The 23,608-nt window shown below is 33.8% G+C and overlaps 2 protein-coding genes across 2 annotated transcripts; both read right to left on the bottom strand.

The window, feature by feature from the left end:
• Positions 1 to 3,291: 3,291 nt before the first annotated feature.
• On the bottom strand, positions 3,292 to 10,602 carry LOC126056613 (uncharacterized). Its single transcript, XM_049850230.2, has 2 exons — positions 10,449 to 10,602; positions 3,292 to 4,426 (listed from the first exon to the last, which is right to left on the bottom strand). The coding sequence occupies exons 1-2, from the start codon at positions 10,458 to 10,460 to the stop codon at positions 3,377 to 3,379; spliced, it is 1,062 nt and encodes a 353-aa protein (XP_049706187.1). The 5' UTR covers positions 10,461 to 10,602; the 3' UTR covers positions 3,292 to 3,376.
• A 10,556-nt stretch (positions 10,603 to 21,158) lies between these two features.
• On the bottom strand, positions 21,159 to 23,602 carry LOC126056543 (gloverin-like). Its single transcript, XM_064041218.1, has 4 exons — positions 23,461 to 23,602; positions 22,786 to 23,001; positions 22,146 to 22,331; positions 21,159 to 21,758 (listed from the first exon to the last, which is right to left on the bottom strand). The coding sequence occupies exons 2-4, from the start codon at positions 22,993 to 22,995 to the stop codon at positions 21,624 to 21,626; spliced, it is 531 nt and encodes a 176-aa protein (XP_063897288.1). The 5' UTR covers positions 22,996 to 23,001; positions 23,461 to 23,602; the 3' UTR covers positions 21,159 to 21,623.
• Between the last annotated feature and the right edge of the window lie 6 nt (positions 23,603 to 23,608).

Here is a 23,608-nt window from a genome sequence, read left to right as displayed (position 1 = left end):
ATATAAGCGAATTCCACGCTAGCGAAGCCTCGGGCGGAAGCTGGTTGTGTCTATAATATTGAATTCTATATCATTACTGGTTTTCATATGTCCACAAACATAATTTAAAGTTTGATTTGCTCAAAAAGTTAGTAATATTTTATTACTGAAAACATATTTCGTAACTACAGTTAATTATCATCCTGATTAGCATTTTTATGGCAAAAAACTTTAGATTGTTTTTTTTTGTTATTTAACAAAGCACCTGCAAAAATGTAAATATATTTATTTCAAAATGCGCATAACCCATTATGGGACTTACCTTAATTTTTTTTTTAGATGAAAACTGTAGAAAATCGTATACCTTACAAAGTATGTGTCTATATGTCTATCCAAGCCATACGTCACAAAATCCTATACAAATAAATCACCTTACCACGCTTACAAAATTAATTTCCCATACATACACACCATCATATCACCACTATACAACCCTCGGCATGTTCTTGGCCGCACTTGGCTGTATCTGGCACAAACTTGGCAGCTTGATACATGTTATTAGCTTTCAGTAGCTATCGCTTAGCTTAGTATGTGTTTATTGGTACAAAGTGCAGTTTCCAAGTTTAAGGTAATCATCGGTTTTAGAGGTGAAATTGAGAGGTGTTTAGCTTTAACAGGGGCGTTGGGGAATATTCAGCTACGACTGTTATTTATTATTTTATAAAAGGAATAGTTGTTTTAAGAAAAAATGACGTTTGTGTTATCTGTGGAAATGGACCTTATTGTGGAAAGCACACATTTCCACTCATTTTCCACAAGTAATATTAAAAAGAGAAAATATCATTTTTTTACATATATCATCTTCCAATCTAACCAGATGCAGCTGAGTTTGTTTTACATAGAGCCACTGCCTAACCGACTTCCTCAACCCAGTTACCCATGCAACTAGCTCCCTCAAATTCTTTGAAAAAAATCATGACCACTCAGAAGATTTAAAAGAATCACAAAAAAAGATCTAGAAATCGATTCAGCCACGAAATAAGATTTGAAAAGAAAACAGACCTTAAACGTGATTCAATAAAGAAAACAATTGCATTTCAGACCAAATAAACGAAACACAACAAAAGGAGAATATTGCAACATATAAAAACTCTATGGTTAGTTCACTTCCGACTATTGCAACATAATGTTGGGTACCTTTTGTGTCCGATCAACAATGATGGAATAAAATTGTTTATTTTGCACATATGCTCGCGTTTCGGCTATTTGAACAGTATAAAGAATACACTTAGAGCATTGAACTAGCTGGAGGCGCCATAAGCACAAAACTATGCGACAAAGTGTGTACAATTTTATTTACTTGAGGCGAGACAACGCAATAAATGACTGATAGCCCCGCGAGATTAAGTCACATCACAATACACAAAGAAGAGTACAAATGGAGGTCTTATCGCTAATCAGCGATTTCTTCCAGACATCCTTTGGATGGAGTTTATCTGGAGAATACCTAAAAAGCCAGAGCGTAGAAAGTATCGTTTTTCATCCCGCGAACACCTGCATTTTGGCGACGCCATTGAGGAAATTTTTCTCCCGGTTATGACATCAATATCAACACGACACTTGTGCATTTTCGAAAACATCATCATTAATGCATACGCCAAAATTGACAAACACAAACATATAGGTAGGTACTACTGGCATCTTACTTTCAGCAATTTGGAAGACAAGGCAATGACGTCTCCAGTTGGTTCAATATTCTAAGAGAATGCCAGAAGTTCGGGGTAATTGCTATAAAATGAACGTAAAAATGTTTTGATGTTTGTGAATGGAATTGCAAAACATGTTTATGTTAAGTAATGTAAGGAACGAAGGTGAAGGGGAAATAGAAAGAAATGAAATTAATGAGCCGTTGAATGAATCCCCCAAATATTTTGTTAGATCTATACTAATATTATAAAGAGGAAAACTTTGTTTGTTTGTTTGGTTGTAACGGATAAACTCAATAACTACTGGACCGATTTAAAATATTCTTTCACCATTAGAAAACTATATTATCTGGGAGTAACATAGGCTATATTTTATCTCGGTGCGGGCAGTAGCTCCCACGGGACGCGGGTGAAACCGCGGGAAAACGGCTAGTCGTTGATAAAATTGTTAGGAGGAATTTTAGTGATGATAGTGGTTTACATATTTAAAAAAAATATACATAAGGTCATATTTTCAAGGTTCATTTTTTGTACTCACTGATAGAACCATCAACTACACCAAAAACGGTCAGACTATACGAGGTCGAATTGAAAACCTCTTACTGTTTTGAAGTTGGTTAAAACTTGGTAGGTATGTAGATATTTTATTACGAAAGCTGGTATAGCCACGTCTTTTCCTGACCAGAGATCTAAAATCCTTAAAGTCTGATTACGCAATGGTCTACTATATTTTCTTAGATAAGAACTACATATTTATTACTAGTAGTTAGAAATAGCTTTTAAAGTGTCCGCTTTAGATCATAAGGAACTAGACTGTAAGTTTTGAAATAGAAGCGGAAATTAGGTATTTCCTTAATAACTTTATGGTAAGGAAGAGATGTAATGAGCCAGTTCTATTTATATTGGTTACACAATTAATTTATTTTAAATGTATTAAAAAAGCTTGAAAAGGTAGTCTTTTAGATTGATCAATTCGTTTAATAACCCGATTTACTATTAATTGTTACTCTGCTACGTTATTCCTAATTGTTATATTTATTAGTTTGTGTACATCAACTGTTACATAAGCCATCGTTGGCTATGTATTAATTAATTGAATTTAAGCTATTACGACTAGACATATGAATTTGATGAATGAAAAGGCAAAGGTAGATCAAGAAAAGGCTGGAATGAATACAAAAGAAGTGGATGTTACTATGACAGCAGACAGAGAGGAATGGAAGCGGAATGCATATTTCGATGATAGCAAATAACTTTGGAACAGTGCAGAAAGAAGACTTTGAAGGGGAGCAAGATAAATCCAAACAACAAAGTAAATCTTTAACAATCGTATACGTTTATTCAACATACAACATCAACAATAACAACAGTAACAACAACAACATACAATAAATAAATCAACTACAACATGAACAGTTGAAAATGACTTAAAATTAAACAACAAAATAATATTTACAAGGCACTCAATTGAACTCTGTTCGTGGAAAAATTAACTATCCGTACCAACAATTTTATACAACTCTTAATAGCAACTATTCTTTCTTTATAACCTCTCCTTGAATGAATTTATCAATCAGCCTTACAGTTTAAACAAGAAAAATATTGGAGGTAAAACAAAATAAAATCTTCTTCGCAGATCCAAGTACGGTATCGTTAAATTCTTCCACAGAACTCCATAGTTCTCCTACTCCTTAATGCTCCTTATGATGGTGGATGGTTTTGTACACGGGGATCTTAACAGGGTAAGGTTGAGGCACGTGCACTGTCACAGTCTTCTCGACCTTAATTGGCACGTGCTTCTCAACGGGGTAAGGAACGTGCTTAACCACGGGGTAGGGCACAACCTTCTCAATAGGAATAGAGATTTCAGTCTCAACGGGCACAGCTACGGGCTTGTTGACTGGTACCTTGACAGGGTAAGGATGAGGTACACCAATGAGAATAGGTTTGGGCACGTTAACGTGGACGGTCTTAGGGATTTTGAAGGTAACATGTTTGTAGTTGGGTACTTCGACGGGGTGTTCTTCATCGACATGGGTGCCAACAGGGATGGCGTGAGCCTGGAAGTCGTGGCCGTCACCATGTCCGTACTCGTTGCCAGCGTCTTGCAGGGGGAAAGCGTGAGGTCCAAATCCGTGGCCACCGTCGCCCTGTCCTCCGAAATCATGACCTCCGTTACCGCCCTGGCCTCCGAAATCGTGACCACCATTACCCTGGCCTCCAAAATCGTGACCACCGTTACCCTGACCTCCGAAATCATGACCACCACTGATCTGACCACCGAAATCGTGTCCACCGTTTCCTTGGCCACCTAAATCATGTCCACCTTGAGATCCAGCATCGTCATGGATTTGATGACCAGATTCCTGAGCGGCTAGCAAGTAAGAGTCTCCGCTAAAATCCTGGCCGCCCTGGTTACCCTCGTGGACAGCGTACTGAGCGCCACCTCCGCTGCCTCCGAAACCTCCGTGGAACTGACCTCCGAAGTCTTGACCGCCGAGATCATGTCCTTGAGCGAGGGCAAGAGTGTGGGTCTGTCCGCCAGAGAAGTCGTGTCCCCCGAAGCTTTGTCCCCCAAGTCCTCCTAGGTTGTGTCCTTGTCCGCCTGAGAAGTCGGCTCCTCCGCCTATGGGTGCGGAGTAATCGTAGCCTCCGTGACCACCACCATCACCTCCCACGTCATTGGAGTAGCCTCCTTCGAACCCGGCCTTGCAAGAGGCAACTGCCAGCAACAAACACACCTGCAAAGAAAGAAATATTTCATGAACATCAAGAATTCTACTAATAAAAAATATTGGACTTGTTGCTTCCAAGAAATCGGGTTAAAAATACAGGGTGAAAGGCATTTGAATGCCATCGTAATCCCAATTTATTCAACTTAATATTCCAAACAGACACAACGATTAAAAAATTCCTCGAGAATAACAGTTTACAATTGTTTTAAAAAAAGGTTTCGAATACCTTAATAGGACCGTTCTACTCATTTAGAACAATCAGCTACCAGATTTCGTAATAGGAAGAATGTAATTAAAAACAAAAGAAGCAAATCAGCTTAACAACCGGTGTCTTAATAGGCAATTTGAGCTGAAAGACCGCCTTAATTACCAACTTGGAATGGTAAAAAAATACTGGAAAAAAAATACAACTTTTGCCAATCTCTTTTTAAAGTCACCTTTTTGGCGTTAATGTTTCGCGAATCGACTTCAATCGGCGATTTGAAGTGTTTCTTTTTATAAATGTTTGCATTTTGAAATGCCGAAAAAATATAAAGCTGGTTTGTGGAATTTGGTTTTAATAAATTCCTGGTTGTATCAAATATCGTTATGTTTTTTTATTGAACAACTTTTTATATATTTCTCGATAAAACTGAAAAAATATACAAAGTAAAATAGGTTCTGTATAAGATTATTTATCAAAGAATTTTTTCTACCAATGCAACAGTATTTTTTTCTATTCTTAGAAATCATTAATCTTCACTTCCTTTCATTCAAAATAAAAATTGTATTTACTTCATATTTATCATGATTTATCCTGGTAATTTTCTTTCTATAGAAGACATATATTTTTTAACATGAACACTGTTCAATAATAAGAACAGTCTTCATAAGTATATACAATAGCATTGATGATATAAAAAAGAATATAAAATCTTATACCAGCTCTTAAGTTGCCTTTCTGATTAATTCTACACTATGCTGCAAAAAAAAAAGGACGCGTCGACCACACAATCTCCTTTCACTGCAAAATAAACGCCTTTCTACCTACTTCATTGTCGAATTAATTTCAACTTATATACTCAAGAACTATCCAACAGTCTAATTACGTAACATCGCCTTTCATGTCAATTGCTATTCCTTTCATTTTTACTGGCCTGTCAAAATAAGATGCATTCTAGAATAATAATCCAACTTGATGTTATCATAACAATATTTGAAGGTAATTAAATGATGCTAATATGTATAATAAAGCCTCTAAAACTGCTGAATCGATTTGAAAATTTCTTTTGCTGTTAGAAAGCTACACTCTCCCCGAGTAACATGGGCTGTATTTTATCCCAATACGAGCAGTAGTTCCCATAGAAACTGCTAGTCTATTCAATCAAAAGTATTTAGCTCTTAAATTCAATTGCTAGAATTCGGTGTCTTTATTACTTAATCAGTTACAATATAAATTCAATATTTTTGCAGATGACACTAGTGACAAATCATGACATTTGTGACAAATTATAACATTTCTAATCAACATTGTATTGTTGTAAGAAAGAAAAGAAATAAAAACATTATTATTACTGTGTATCCGGATGTCTTCAGTATGAATAGACTTCCCGTCAGCAATCATTAGTTTAAGCAAGAAAATATATCTTTTATTTTCTTTATTTATTGTTATAAAATTACACTCGTAATAACCATAAAGAGAGTAGAAAAATAATGGATGAATTATCAGAAATATAACATGAAATAAATGATAGTTTTCGAAATAATGAAAACATGTTGCGCCGATCCCAAATAAAATCAGGATAAGGGCAGGAGGATGATGATGATGAAAAGCATGGCTAAGAAGAATTTAAGACCTAAAAAAATACATCAATAATATTAATTCATTCTTGTGTAACTTAAAAAAAAATTCAAAAGACACTGTCAATATAATCCACTCAAAAAATAATAGTGCTTAAATCAATCAAGAACCAATTCACTCAGGTGGACTACATAATAATCTAGATTATACAAACACTCTATCTGAGAGTTACGTGTACCACATTTCTTTGAGTAATCAGTGTTTTCGCAAACATTGATGTAACGGTGAACTATTTAATGATCTTCTAATGGTCACCTTGGTTGATTGTTGCCTTATATTACGTGTTTCCGTATCCGTATTGCTTGTTACGTTAGACGTGAAGGGTTTTTGTGAAGTTATCTATAGATCTGAGAGATATATTGAGATGGAGTGAGTGAGGTTGGTTGAGCGGCAATTTTACGTTGAGAAGAGCCACAAAACAAGCTTTTGATAATTTTAATAAAACAAATTCGAAGAAAAAAATATTAAACATCAAATACCAATTTCAATGGTGATACAATTCGAAGAAAATATGCCAAAGATTTTGCGATAAAAGGAAGCAATATACATCTCGCATCCACGCTTGATCGAGCAATTACATCCCGAAATATGATAAAACAGAGAAAAAAATCCAAAATACGAAATCCCAATGAACTTCAAAGGAACAATTCAGACGATATTACAACATAAAACGATATACATGGAAGAATTTGCATAACATTCTTTTAAATCACACCTCACTTCGCAATCATTGGAATGGAAACAAAAAGAGCACATACAAAAACCATTCGTTCACGGTTTGTTGGTCGCCATTGTGCCATTGAACTTTCGGATCCAACAATGTCATATTTATGTAATACAATGTAATAAATAACGAATTATGCTCAAGGAAATTGTGTCACAAGCGCTTTTGCAATTTCCTTCATCGGTAGCAAAAAATGAGTAGAATCGTATCCGAGTTGGTCGAGAGAGGAATTTCTCAATTTTACTGTTGCTTTAGTATGCTGGGAAGTTGGTTTATTAGTTGGATTCCCTTGTTCTAGTTTGAGGTATAAAATATTATAATGCATTGCTGTTGGTCTTGTTTTCGTTAGCTTTAATTTTGAGCGTCAGATTCTGAATTTTCGCTGCGGATTGTGATGCTATGTTTTATAATGTCCGATTTTTCTTGTTGCTATCCGAACATACATAGTTCTTTAGATTACAACAACTAGTTAAAAACTCAAACTGGTTCAGTCGAAAGAACAGACAGATATACAGCTTTTTAAAAATAACTCAGTTTAACATGCCGATCAAATGACAAAATTCCTTATATCCAATCTCTATAAAGAACCTTTTTAATGAACCCGCGAAATAGTTTTCGGCACAACGCCAGCGGCAGAATAAGGTGGGCCAAATGAGGTGATGAAATCGTTCAAATGGAGCAACAAAACTTTGGAACAATACCAACGTTAATGTATGACTTTAAGGATAAAGGAATGGATTCAGAAGACTTTGCTGGTAAACGCTTTGATAGAAATGCAACGGTGGAAAGGATTTTGGATTGTTCAACTGTTACGTTGGGTATTTTGCTCTTTATTTGGTAAATTGTAGATTATTGGGCATCTTAGTGTGTTTAAACCGGTCTCTATAAGACATACAGAATTTCGTTCGGCAAGACTGCATCTCATGTTGATGCAATTATTGTAAAAGATGAATGACCCTCATTCACAAATGACATTCGCATATTAATATTCACATAAATTATCAAATCTGAAAGTTTCTCAGTAAACTTTTCATATTCGTAAAAACAGTAACTAAACAAAAACTAAAGGAATAAATAAAAATGCTCTAGATACACATAATTTCATACAACAGCAAAAATCCTCACAAATAATCTACCAAGCGCTATTTATCTTAGAAAAAATCTAGCTCAAGATACTCAAGGTAAAATAAATCAGAGTATACCCATCATACACTAAGAAAGTGACTAAGTTTATGGGCGATATATTACTGTGTAAAGCAACGGTAACTAGGCGGAAAATGTAAGGGAAGAATGCCAAGGATACACCCCCAACTATGCCTATGTGGGACAGAATAGCCAGAGTAATGGATGTCGCAAATTATCTTAAGGAAATTCCAGGTTTACGATGCAATAGATCCCTTTTATCTGACGTAGTAAGTGCAAGTTTTGGACCTCGAGGAGAAAGGGCTAATGAAGATTACGGATTTATTGATGAAAAACAAGTGAAGTTGAAGCGAATATTCTTTTGTCTTGTATTGTTAAACCTCTTTTGAAACTTCTATAGCGTTTACACTAACGTAGAGTGTCAGACTGTGTTTAATATGCATGAGATCAAAAACAGCGTCGAGTCTTGACCATTTTTATGACTCATAGCAGCAAAAACTGGTTTGCTCTTTTTTCAGTGTTTCGTCTGGTAGAATCTATTACTTCGACAAGATAGCAACTGTGAACGGATTTCTTAAAAGTAAATTGTGTTCCGTATCAGCAAATCTCTTGAAGGTAAATATGGAGAGTAATACGTATTTAATGAAAGAGAAAGGTAGCTTTATGTCTTTAAAACAGGTCTTAGATAGTAAAGGTGTTATCCCTTTTACTTCTGTTCCTTACAGAACCGGTTTAAGTTCGATGCCCGGATAAGTAAATAAGATTAAGTTATCAGTACAATCGGTAGCTGGCGATTTTTGGTTGAAATTTTAAGAGAAAGCTTTGAAGTCACGGAGATTGTTGTATAAGTTTGTATTATTGTTAATTCTATTATAAGACATGAAAAAGCTGAGCGCAAAAAAGTGTCTTTTATGAAATATTTTGATTCTATTGAGGTCTTCGGGTTCTTTAATATTTTCTCATCTAAACACACGAATTAGAGAAATAACGACTGTCGCACCAAATAATACATAAAAATCGTGTTCCCACTTGAAATTATTGTCAACATAAACGTTATTAACGATAATGACAATGTAAGTTTTAATTCTTTTGATACAATAACTATAAATAGCAACCATTAAGAAAGCACTAATGAACTCAAAACTTTAGTACTCAACGCTTAACTTTAGAAGTCCCAATTTGTTACAAATTAGTACATACAAAAAGCTTTTTTTAATTTGTAAAGGGCAGTCAAAATAGTCTGACATTTATTACCATGAAACATAATTATTTGTACTGTTGCAAGAAAAGCTAGCTATTGGAATTTGGACTCTATTGTTAGTAAAATAAGGTTGCAGAAGGTGGTAAGCTGATGGTAAAACAAAGTTTTTCAGTAGCCAATAAAATTACGTTATAAGCTGTCGTCTACAATGTAAGAAATTGATTGATGATTATGATTGGACTAATTGAATACTAGTACTCGTTATATACTTTATTGATTTCTGACGTCTTACTATTTATGACGATGGCAATTTTCCGGATAATTGTAAAATTAAGGCTTTTGGTTTTATCAACCTTGAATTTGTCATAACTTTTTCGTGACACTCATAAATTGATATTTTATTTCTAAGTATCACTTAAAAGCTCTGCAGTAGTTTAGATAGAAGTTGCTTTTCTCTCTTATAATTTTTCTTTAATAAATTCGCTAGTTTCATTTTTAAATTAAGCCATTTCTAAATCAGTATTATCATTATTTGCTTCTCGTTCAATATTTGTATCAAGCTTTCATGTAATAACGTTAGATTCCAAGTCATTATGAACATGTAATATAATTGCTGTTTCAGTTTTAATTACAGCAACACTTATATCATTTTTATCACGATGAGTCTAACAATTACCTTCTTTATACATAACAGAAACATTTGCTAACTAAAAGTTATCTACTAAACTGCAATTTTGATTATAATCAAAAGTCTGTAATACTATGTCTTTAGACAAAGGAATTTATTTTAATGGTAGTTTAATATTATTTTAAACGTTTTGTGGTTTGTCACCATTTTGTTCGTACACATCCTTATTTATCGGCTGTTTTTTCGTCACGATTTTTCGTCATTGGCACTTTTTGTTACGTCACTTTATAATAATAATTTAATTAAAATCGTTAGATGGCTATAATTCATTTTGGACAACTAATTTTAAGCTTCAACTTAAGTATAATTTTTGCCAAAATTAAATCACAAATTCCCAAAAAAAAAATCACTGAAAATCCAAAACTCACTAACGCCATCTATCGAACACATCACACACTTGCACTCAAAGGATAAAAAATATCGATCACTTACAAAAGTCTTCATGGCTTCAAGCTTGGTATGGCGTGCCTGCCGTCGTTGCTTGCAGTGATAGCTACCCACAAATGCACAAACATTTTTATAGAGACCGGAAGTGAGTGTTGTTGAGAGGAGCGCGGTAGAAAGGTGGTGGGAATTCTATAGAGTTGGTGACACCGATGTAGATTTTTTAAAGTTTTTTTTTTTAATGCTGTTCTTTTTTCGAATGTCTGATTAAGTCTTTCTGGGTGATATGTTGTGTTTTGTTTTTTGGATAGTATGCAGATTGGTTTGGTATTGGTGTTATTGACTTTGTATGTCCATGAGATGAAAGTATAAGATACGTTTAAATTAAAATCGTATTGAGACGCATCGAAAATATTATAAATTGAAGATTGTAAGCTACCTACTTATTCTCTTACAAGTTCAAGTGATCTAGCATGAATTTTACTCTAGTTTAATTTTTCTTTAATGTTTAATCATTTTTTTTAAGAAAAGGCTCGGGTAATTATGACGATTTTTTTGAAAAAATATTTTTTAGAATATTCTATACTTATACATAAATATTGAATCACAGATGTTAAAGCGCTTATTCTTAACAAGTATTCAATAACTATTCTTCCAAAACGAAATAAATAAAAATACAATTACCTTGTTGATTCTATCGACCAGACGGCAATTTTCTCAATTATTTCCAAAAAACATCGTCGCTAAGCTCTCATTAGTCTTTTGTGTCCATATTCTTGTTACAGCAATATATTTTGCTACGTAATAAAAATGTCAGCTTAGATCGCATAAAGCAAACTGGGTTACTTGTTACACAAATTTTTTTGGCCACATTTTGGACAAATCAGGATGAAATTGTTTTTTTTGTTTCCCTATTTTGAGCAGCCTTTACTTACCAATGCTTTTACACGACCGGGTTTTACACTCGGAACGTATAACGGGTAAAAAAATCATACGTATAAAAAAACTTCTGAAAGGTTACACATTCTTACCATTTTTCCTCATACTAATTAGGTGTACAAATAATGGTATGTTTCAATTGTACCGACTAAGTAAAATTCTATCTCCCTTTAAATACAATTTGAAAACGACAACAGATAATTAAGCAACCAAAAGCCAAAATTCCAATAAGTAACTCCAAACACAAAACAAGCTAAAACTCAAAATGTACAAACCTATTAAAACAAAATCAATCATGAATCTAAGCATAAATTCTGTGAAAATGGAAAATCCAGCTAAGTAATTAAGTTCCACAGAAATACATAAACCAAAATAACCTCGGGCCCTAGTAATCAAAGTTTCATTATCTATACAAACTAATGAATATAAATAAGATGGTCAAATACAAAGGGGCCTTGATAATTTCACTCCAGTCAAATAAATTTACAATTCGGATCATTTGAATAAATTTCAAGTTTCAATCCTTGTCCCTTAACAAATTATTGGATTTCCCAAAATTTTAGATTTGCTGTTTGGTCATTCATACTTGAATATTGAAGTGTTATCTATACTCGTAAATAAATTAGCCGAAGTTTGTTTTTTGTTTGAACGCGTCAATCTCAGAAAATATGTATGATAAACCGATTTGAAAAAATCTTTCAGTGTTAGACAGCCCATTTTACTATTTAACCGGGTGCGCGTAGTAGTTCCAGCAAGGATCTTTGTATTATTATATTTTGGTTTGACTCGGGTAGTAAGTAAATCCGTCAACCTGATACACTTATCTTACATTATGTTCATTAAAGATATCGTTATAAAAAACTACAGAAGCCTATCGGAAATTCCACAGGGAAAACCCAAGCCAGTCAAGCCACATTTTTTACGCCTGAAATAACTTAGCTAAGTCGGTATTATTATTCAAGAGTGTTTATCTTTAAAATCATTCACTTGCTTTTATTTCGGCCAACGTTTAAGCATTGCCATCCAACGTAGCAATGCCGCTAGCCTTTTTGGATACATTACCGGGTGACAGCGATGAGGACCAATTTTTCGACGCCCTTTATTAAGTTTATTTTTTACGTAAATCTAGATTAAGATTTCTTTGAAATAATGTTACAATTCACATAATCAGATCATTTTAAACTAAAGTCACTTAAAAGTGCGGTATTACCAACTCTATATCTATACTGCGGCCCATACCTTCTTTGGTACCAATTACCATTTTTTTTTCATTTTTGGCTCACTTTGTGTTATGTGGTGTTCAGCAACTAGTTCTGACTGCCATCTTACAGCTTTCATTCGAAGGGGTTCAGGATCAATCGCTTTATGAATCATCAGTACTGATGTTATGAAATCGGTGATTAAAAATTAATGTGATTTTAAATGATCGGGAGTGTCAAGTTATGGTTCGTGCCGTACTGAATTGGTTAAGTGTAAGCTTGTGTTCTATGATAAAATAGAGAGTTAATTTTTGTACTTGAATTATAATTTTTATTTTTATAAATCAGTATGTAAATATGTATTTTAATTAAATAAACGAATGTAAAAAATAATTAATATTCAAGATGTGCGATATCCACTATGTATCTGTTATATTTAAGATCATTTCTCTAAACTATTTTGATGCTTTAATTTACTTTCTAATCATAAATATAAAAGAGTCGATATGAAATTAAAAAACTTAATACGGTATAATAACCGATATGGAAACTGAGAGGAAAATAAACTTGGACTTTGGACTAGTTTATGTAATGATGTAATGTTAGGTACCTATGTGTAGTGGCATGCGACTTACGTTTTAGTCCATGCTGAAGCAAGAGTAAAAATAAATAGATGACGAAAAGAGTAACGAATATTTAGCAGCATAGATAATGTTTAGCGATAAAGAGATTGATGATCTAAAGTGGCAAATATACCAATAACTAGAGACTTTCCCGTTGATCCTGTAGTCTCAAAATTCGGGCTGAAATTGCTTTTTGGAATTCAGAAACTTTCATAAAGCATTTCGTAGTCTGGAAGTTCTTGGTGATACATCTGTGCATCGGAGAGCACGTAAATCTCTCTTCGTGTATCCTATATTGCTGACCCATCGGACTATGACAGTGCATCGTAATTTTTTCATTGGATTCTTATCGGACGTCGAACCACCATCGAAATGAATCATCAAACTATCCTCATATTGAAATAATAACAATCAGTTTCTGAGCTTTTTTTTTACAAATCTTACCTTATCTTAGGTATAATTGAACCCATGAGTAGTTACCACGGCCTTGGTATTCAAGGGGTTCCAGATGGAACATAGATGAGACTTAGTTGGTAAGTCTGACACTCCCTCCCACTGCTACTATGGTAGCCGTCGTCTGGTGATTTCCCATTTCAATAGACGCCATAACTGGACCAACAAAACAATTTACATGTATTTAGTAGACTAATAAGATTATTGAAAGTAAGTACATACGTTATGCAAACGAAAGTGAATTTTGTCTGTCAAATGCATATTGACATAATTAATGTTAGACGGACAAAATAATCAAAGAACATAAATTAATATATTGTGTCTGTTTTAATAAGGTTAGAAGGAAAATCAACTCTATTGCTTAGAAGTTAAGACTTATTTTGAGCTTTTTGAAATGAGTTAGGTATTCATTTTATATCCAGGTTACAGATATTTTCTTGCATGAGTCCGTCTAAGTGCATACTTTACAAATTGATAGATGTGAATTTGTGAAAACAATGAGCTCAAGCTAAACAACCTGATTATATATTTCCTAATAGTAGAAGGTAATGCAGTCGGAGGGAGTGACCTAACGCCCATCTCTGTTCCTTCTGCATCATACACCTTTCAAACAAACCCGTAGGCCTAAGTTTATTAGACTCTCAATATGCTAGGTACCTACTTAAGTCGTTATTAAGCCCTTCCTTATATATTTTTAATCAAAGTTGGCATGTGTAGATGTCTAGATGTGTTTTAACTTTTTATAAACAAATAGCAAACTCTTAATTTTTTTTATTTTCTTTTTTAAAGAAAGTTTACTTTAATTACAACAATATTACATAACAAGTATATAAGTAATGATATTTGGTAATGACACTTCCACATGTATATCTATTTGGTTTAGATTTTTAACAAACAAACGTGTTTCAGAACTTATAAATACCGAGCCCTTGCTTAAACTTAATTAAACTATTTATGGATAGCATATAAGTTTTCATAAATAAAAAAACTTTATCTACCAAACAAAGTTCATCGACCTCTCTAACACTGACAGTATAAAACAATGGGTAACATTATATCTACATTAGTTGTTTTGTGCTCAAATTATTACGTTACATACAAATGGACGTATCTATTACTTTCTACTGAATTTTTACGTAAAAAGTGAGTGTAAATCGTGTTTTTAGTTTTGGTTTTATTTACGGTTATTTTATTAAAATACTGATGTTCTTTTATTTAGAAGAAGAACAAGCTATTTTTTATGTTTCAGTTTGATATAGTCATTAGTTGTATCTTAGTTCACGAAAGGTGAAATTGCATTAATTAGAGCCTGCCTATCTGGAACCAATAATAATCCATTATCAGAGTAACTACGTAGGTATTCCGTATCAACGTTCCAACAAGTATATCATATTCGCCTTTATAATAAGCGAAACACACATCATGATCATCATCTGCCTAGCCTTTTCCTTATCATGTTGGGATCGGCATCCAGTGTTACCGGAGTTGGCTGAGTACCACTGTTTTACATGGAGAGACCGACTCTGATCTCCTTAAGCCTTTTTGGCCTGACTGCTAAAGATAGTTTAAAGACACCCGGGACCCACCAATTAATCGTGCCTTCCCTTGATGTTCAAAATATACTTAGAAAAGTTTCATTGGTACTTGCCTGACCTAGAATCGAACCTCACACTCATACTTGACAGATTGCTTCTTTACCCACTAAGCCACCACGACTTTTCTAGATACTAAAAAAACTGAGCGCCCATCTGCTTCATATTCCATCCCATTTTCTATCGTAAAACCCATTCACTGAATAACATTGCGTAACAAGCTTCAAATCAAGTTCCAAAGTTTATATATATCCGAGCAAAAAAAACTAGGTGTCACTAATATTATATATGCGAAAGTAACTCTGTCAGTCTGTCTGTTACGATTTCACGTCTAAACCATTGAACTGATTTTAATAAAATTTGGTATAGTTACCGGCACGGATATTGGGCTCTCGGCGGAAGAGTGGGGATCGCTTTGCGCACCCGTACGCATAAGGCAATAAGGCAGTAAATCGCTTCTGCGCAGATGAAGGTTATGGCTCGATATCCGTGCCGATAACTCTACAGAGATAGAGTTGATCTTGAGAAAGAACACAGGATAGTTTTTATCCCGGACTTTTTAAGAATTCTCTTGGAAGCGCGATATAACCGTACTCTACGCGGGCGAAGTCGCGGGCTGAAGCTAGTATATAATAACAAGTTGTCAATCTGTTCTTCCGTTGCGGTTTTGCCTCTCGCTTGACATAAATGGATGCTGGACAAATGATGAATCTGAACATTCTCTTTGTACTTATTGAGAGCTTGTCCAAATATCGGATGACTGAGAACTGTCGCTTTTTTGTTTTAATGAAGGTTTAAAAAATTAATGAAGCTTGTATGAAGATAACATATAAAAGTGGCAATTGCTTTGCAATCTATGTATTAGTACTACAAATTAAGTAATTAGGTATTAATACTACAAATCTATGTACGTAGCGAATCGAACATTAATGATGTTCGATTCGCTAAGGTTTATTTCAGATGGAATCTAGACTAATACCTAATCATAAAGAAGATTTTTTTCTTGCCTACACCCTAAAAGCTATGAAACTACTGAACTGATTTGAAATATTCTTACATAATTTGTTGTTAAGCTAAACAATTGGGTGACATCATATTCAGCCGTTTACAGTGAAAACATAACAAGCACAACTCACATTGGGATTTTATGACGACCAAGTCAATATAATAATACTCCATCTTTTACCATCTGTATCTACATAATCGTTCACAATTGATTTTACACATCAATCACGATATAATCGCATATTTCGAACTAGCCGACTTCCCGTGGTTTTGCCCGTATACCGTGAAAACTACTGCACATACCGGGATAAAATATAGCCTATGTTACTCAGGAAGAGTGTAGCTTTCCAACAGTGAGAGAATTTTTCAAATCGGTTCAGTGGTTTTGAAGCTTTTTGGGTACAAACAAACAGACATACAAAAAAAAATCCTGTTTATTACACTTTAGTATACAAGTAGATATACATATATGATATATTGATCGCTTAATAGTGTGTCTATATATTTAAACATTCTCCTTTTGTTTACAAGCGATTACATATAACGAGGTTCGCAAATTAGATACACTTATGTTATCTACGGAAAAACCCGACAATTTGGATGAATTGCTTTTACTCAGATTGTGATGTTATTCATGTTTGATTACTATCAGATTTTTCTGGACATTTAGTATACACAGCTGTTGTTTATTTGCTTGAGCGCGCTTATCTCAGGAACTACTAGTCTAATTAGAAAAATCTGTCGGTGTTAGATAGTTCAGTAATCGAAAGAAACAGTGCTGTATTGTAATTGTAAATTATTGTAACTTCCGTATATTATAAGGTACTCTGTGTTGTAATTCGTATTTTTTTATTCTTTTATGTCATTTTTTTTGTTTTTTCTCTTGTTTTTTTCCTTGTGTCACTCGCGTAAATAAAATGTTTTTCTTTCTTCTTTCTTTCTTTCTTTCTATACGTATCCCGGGAGGACATTTTCCTGCGCCCGGATAAACAGTAGCATAAGTCCTTTGTGAGCTTCTAGTACCTGTAAAACCAAATTTAATTTAAATCAGTTCAGTAGTGTTGCCGTAAGAACCTTTTTTTTACCAACGTCAAAAATCATCAAATGACCCCTCCCGCTGTGGGTTAGCAGTGGTGAGGGAGTGTCAGACTTTTACTGACTAAAATCAAATCAAATCAAACTATTGCTAGCTACTACACTAACTGGCCCAGTTACCGTTGGCAGTAACTACCTCATCTAATCTGAATATTTAATTTGAATTCAACGAATGGCTGAGCGGCAATGCTTTTGATGTTTTTTTTTCTTTATTTTGTGAATGTTGGTTGCACCATGTAAATTACTATTATGTAAGTATGAATTGTTAAAATTAATTATGTACATACTTTAAATGTTAAGTGGACCAACAAGGTGGACAGACGACCTTATAAAGGTTGCCGGAAGACGCTGGATGCAGGTCGCCTCCAACAGGTATCTGCGGAGATCTAAGGGGGAGGCCTACATGCTACATGGCTGAACATAGGTTCAGCAGTGGACGTTCTATGGCTGAAATGATGATGATTATGAAATGTTAAGTAAGTAGCGTGTATTTTTGGATGTAAAATATCACTGTTTAGAACAGTTATGCTTATTGAAAATCTTTTAAACTATAGGAAGTAGATTCCAAAGACTAAACCTGTTTGGCAGTCTGCATTTCTTAGTTGCAACAATAGATAGCTTCAAACTAGTTTCGCATCTGGTTTCTTTAATTTATTCTTACGTTGATTCATCAGACAGAATCGAATGCATAAAAATATAAGGAAACATTCTCCAAAGGCTGTAAAGAGTTTATAAACAACCACGATCAGATTAAGCCCCTAATATTTTCAAAAGCTTTACAACATCAGACATAATGAACCTATACATCTCTTGTATCATGGTTTGCTGAAGAGAGAGCTATTCAATGTACTTTAAAAGGAGTCCTATTAATCAATGATATTATAGCCTGTAGAATATGATGGTCATGAAATTATCTCAAATCCAGATTTTACGCTGCCATACACACTTACAAACTTACAGATGTAGTTATTTTAATATTCACTAGTGTTAATTTTCAACTATCAAAAATGCATCGGCAAAAAATAATTACGCTGATGTCAATGCCCCTTTAATTCCTTACATTCACTTACATAACAGCAACTGGTTGTAAATAAAATATTAATTCATACATAAATATTTTTTGATGCAAGTCGTTATTCATATTAGAAGGTGATTGGTGACTTTCAACTGTAAAAATGATTATGCATTGATTATATTAGACGGGGTTTATCGGTCAAAATCAGTAGACGTCTGGCGGTCGTCTGAATTTTTGAATATTTTGAATATAATTTGACGAGTTGTAGGTATAACTACCTACTTACCTTCTTTGGCATTTCACTAGCTGTGCTCGTCATATATTTCCTGAATTAAATAAATTATACAAAAATATTTGAATGTACTTAGACCTTTAATCAAATTGAAAACCAATTTAATTCTTTTACAGTGAGGATGCTAAATTGTCCCTGATTAGTATAAGCTTTATTACAGGGTTATGCAAAAAAGTATATGTAGTTTCCCCTACATAGGAACCATTCTGGGAATGGCTAGTACCTACCTACATAATGTAGAACCATTTACTACTTAAATAGGTACCCATCTAAAATTATCGCAATGGGCGGCCATCTTCAAGTCCCAAACAAAATGTAAACAAAAAAAACGTGGATAATCGATTTCGTTATTAGTGTAACGATAAGTCATGCTGACACCGATTAATCGATTAGGTACCTATTACCGATTTTTTATCGAGACGATAAAAAAAGTGGAAGTTATGTTGAGTTTTTTGGTTACTTTTTATAGTGAGATACACTGATTTCTCTAAGATTTCTGGGATAGGATAATTATATTAATGTGACGTCTGCTTCTTGCTTGTATGAAGTTTCATAAAGATTCAGAAAAATAAACACAAAAAAAGAAGGACAAATAAAATGACTTTTTATTAGTAGATATTAATTTATAGTCATTGCGATCATTTAGAAACAAAATAAGGAAAAAAACATTTGCAGTATTTCAATTTTTAAGCCAGCGCCATCTAGTAAAATTATAGAACATTAGCTTTCCACGTAACGCGTGGCGGGCTTACTCACACATGAAGTTACCACTATTTATCATAGATGGCGCTGCAGCATGAAATACGAATACTTGAACATCAGTTTTCCATCGAAATTATCTTAGTGTAAGTATTGCAAAACGAATGAATAAATAGTATGTAAATTGCTATTTTCTTTCTTCTTACTAAATCAGGAGGTCTCTTCATATAAAACTAGGTACTTCTATGTACTTCTACAACCATTGCTCTTCTTAGAGCTTCAAATCGCAATACCTAGATGGCGATCTAAGTAGCAAAAACAATATATTCTTCCTTGATTTTTCTCAAAAAATTATGACCAATGTATAAAAACTACCAGCCTTACTTATAAAATAATAAGTTATACTTAAGAGATGTTTAAGAAAAAATCTTACTTATAAACGTGGCTGAAATAAATCATTTTCTAAGCAATGTCTTAAATGAGCTGTCAAATTAAGTAGCCTCACACCCTTGTTTAACCCGCTAATTATCAAAATGGCTGGATTCTTACCAGCTGATTTTTCATTTCCGGTTTATTGACAGCTCAACTTTTTAATTTTATATTTTACGGATGCCATTGTTGCCATTACACAACGTTTTGATGACAAATATTTTTTTAAGCTACCAACATTCCGGTAGTGTTGAGAAATTAGTATGTTTTTATGTCATTATCTGTTCATTACTTAAGACATGCTTAAGCAACGTTTATAGGTCAAAATAATTTAATCACTACTTAAGGCTTTAAGTAGTAATTACTTAAAACAATGCTTAGAAGATGATTTGTTGATTTTTATAAGTAAGGCTGTAAATAGGTAAAGTCGAGTTCCTAACTTTGATCTTAATCTTTAGGTATTCAGATGTTTTGGTTATTACTTGCTTTGCACCTTTCCATATAAAACTAATACCTAGGTGATAGTAGCTAACACAGTGACCTAACTAATATTTTTAAATAAATAAGGAACTCCATATTTCAGAATTGCCAAATTATGTGGCGGGAACTGTAAGTACGTAAGTCGCTAATTAAGTACTTAATTATTATTGCTTAATCTGCACTTATTATTCTTTTGTGTTCGTCTCATAGATTTTTTCGCCACTTTTCAGTGTTACTGTGTCATTAAGTTAAACTTTCCTATTAAGTATTTGAGAGGAACCAAACTGACCAGAAAACAGAACCCAACAAAATAATTCACATTCCTTTTAATAGCTTAAAGTTATAACCCGCATACTTGCAAACAGTGTTGCAGCAAAAACAAGCAATTCTAGTACAGGAATGCCAGTAATTATCAAAGTTTTGCCGTTTGCCGAGCATTGCCGAGCGCTCCCGAACGTGGCCGAGCGATGGCCGTTGAATTATTAAATTAGTTAAGAAGTGTGGGTATGTGTGTTGATAAGTGGACGCTCGAGGCATTAAAGCTTTTGGAATCAAGATTAGAGGGATTATTTTAGTTAAAGGATAAGGTATTTACGAAGAGAAAGTTTGTAAGTGCGTACTTCGAATAGCTGCAACTCATAACTGCAGTTTCAAGGTTTAGGTAATAATACAAAAAATCAGGCTATAAAGGTCAAGAAAATTTATTTACAAAGAAATGTGTACTTATGTACAAAATAATATAAATAATAACTTATTAATGTAACTTTAACTTTCAATATTTACAATTTACTGTTAAACATATACCTATTTAACATTATTGTACTTATTACATATTATATGGTAACTATAAAAACTTACGATACAATAATAGATACTGAATCAATAAAATTGGTACAATTTAATTTAATTAAAAGATATTTTGTTCTAAGAATAGTTTTCACCACTGCTCACTAAATACAATTAAGAACTGTTAAAAACATTCAAAACACTTTACTATGTCTATCAATTTGAAATTGAAAGAAACAAAATAAAGATTTAAATGGTTTTAGCGGTACCTAATCATATTTAATGAGAAGTGGTGCAAACCAGCCTGAAAAGTCAGATTGTCATCATAATCAAAAACTAAGAAGGGTCGGTTAGTTTTCAAACCCCTGGAAAGCTAAGTGCTATCCGAATTAATTACAGGAAAACTATTGGCCTTACTACAAAAACTTAAACATCTGTTGAACACTTGTCTAAAAAAACTGGCTGCAAAACGGACCTTATTTCAACGTCATAATCTGTCTTTTTTTAGACAAGTGTTCAACAGATGTTTAAAAGTTTTTGTATCAACACCAGGCCTTTTAAAACGTACTTAACCAAAAAACATAACTCATACTGTTTTAATACAACGAAATAGTCTTTAAAAGTCATGTTCAATTTTAGCTTCTAATCCAACTACAGGCTTATCATGACCAAAGTTCTTTTCCACGTTACCTCCAGCGACCAGTCTGGTGTTCTTGTCAAGTTTCCATACTCCATCACCGGTGACAGTCATCTGAAATACAAGGATTTTATGTTCAGTTTCCATAAAAGGTAATTAAGAAGATTTTGGTACCAATGGACTAGGTACTGTATACGAGTTAAGAAGAACTGTATAATAATATGAACGGTGTAACTATACTTGCGTAAGATAGGGAAATGTATTGACCTCAAAAAGGTCGTATTTTTGTAGGTCTCATCTGAAAGTCGAAAAAGCCCTAAATCGAGCGTTTTTCTTCTAGAATGGTAATTTACGCTAGACCTCAAGTTTTAGCAATCATTAAAAAACAACGTGAGTAATCTTAAAAACATCGATACAGATACCTCCAAACGAAACTTTGGCCTTAACATTTAAGCTATTTGCCGGAACTATCAACAATGCAATGAATGCTCCAATACTTACACCACTCGCACCCCCAACTTCTTTATGAACATCGGCAGTTGCTCTAGCATTATCATTGGACCAGTTAAGTTTGCCACCGAACACACTGCTGTCACCAGTAGCTCCTAGCACCCTGGACCCGTAACCTTGACCTTCAAGATGACCTCGGTGATCATTGAAGATATCTTGCTTGTAGCCGGCACGACCCTGTTGGAGAAAGTACGATTTTATTGAAAGATTGGTTAAGAAAATGGTCTGGTTATGTTAAGTTTTCAAATGTATCATCTATTCTAAGGCATTCTTCACTATGTTTTGTTTGGTTCTACGAAATAACAATTGAATGACTTTTTAGTATAACAGGCAAGAATTTTATTCAACAGTAGACTAAGATGAAATACGTGGATGCTGGTGATAGACCATAAACCATTTTGAAAATTTTATCAAAAATTTTTCGCGTTTTTGATAAAGACGAAGATACCCTATAGTGAAATACCTCGTAAGTGTAAAAAAACCGTTTTGAAGAAGAAATTACATATGCTTTGCAAATATTTCTTCCCAAAAACACACAAATATTGAATGAGCAAACATTTTATTTTCGTGGTTTTCATTCTCAAGAAGACGGTTTGCTAGTAAGAAATAATAAAGAAAAGAAAGTACTTACAAATATCGAAGTATCAGTGCTACCCAAAGTTCCAAAGACCTTTCCTCTTCCCGCATTAGTTTCCCAGGTACGTCCCATAGATCCTCTAGCTAGTGCCATATTCATCCTTCGATAGAATTCTTCATCTTTCTTCTCATATCCTGGTAACAGATATACTTGGGCGCTTACGTAGGCAATCAGTGCGAAGAAACAAATGAAGGTAGGCTGCATGATGAACTGGAATTAAAGAACATGTAGTATTAGCTGCGGATTTCAATAAGCTATCTGTGAATTTTGAGTTTGATTATTGAGATAGCCCCATACAAGTGATGTGAAATTCGTATGTGTATTAACCAAAACAACAGATGGATAAATTATTGGGAACGACCGTTAGGCCCATACTCATCGCTTAAAGTGGGCGTATTACCTACATAATATTATTTAATTGTAATTGGTATGTAAGCTTTCTGTAAAATTTAATAAATAAATAGAAAGAAACAAACATTAGAAATCTTGTCTTCGGTAAGTACTGTTTTGGACTGTGTTCTGAATATTTTTTGCTCCGTTGAATCGTAGGAAAAAAATCTATCAAATCAATAAAAGTGAATGTATTTATGACTAATCATGAGTAGCGATTTATTCATTTTGTTGAACCTTGTTTTTTTTTACCTTGAATTTTAGCCTTTTACCACATACCTTTTAAAACAACTTCTTAACTCCACAAGGAACCGTTAGAAACTGTACCAGATCTCTCCCGGAGCGATCATATATAGGTACGTACAGTAGACTACACATCAGTGGTAACTGTCATGCACCTTAACTCAATAGTAATAAGTACGATTTT

This window comes from Helicoverpa armigera, chromosome 24 (genome assembly GCF_030705265.1).
Source record: "Helicoverpa armigera isolate CAAS_96S chromosome 24, ASM3070526v1, whole genome shotgun sequence".
NCBI lineage: Eukaryota > Metazoa > Arthropoda > Insecta > Lepidoptera > Noctuidae > Helicoverpa > Helicoverpa armigera.
This window is presented reverse-complemented; position numbering and strand designations above follow the sequence as displayed.

What these genes read in the sequence shown, in the direction of transcription:
- LOC126056543 (XM_064041218.1), bottom strand. Translation starts at nt 22,995, where the DNA reads ATGCAGCCTACCTTCATTTGTTTCTTCGCACTGATTGCCTACGTAAGC. An exon ending in GCACTGATACTTCGATATTT is followed by an intron (nt 22,332 to 22,785) that starts GTAAGTACTTTC and finishes TTTCTCCAACAG; the next exon opens with GGTCGTGCCGGCTACAAGCA. An exon ending in AAGTTGGGGGTGCGAGTGGT is followed by an intron (nt 21,759 to 22,145) that starts GTAAGTATTGGA and finishes CTTGTATTTCAG; the next exon opens with ATGACTGTCACCGGTGATGG.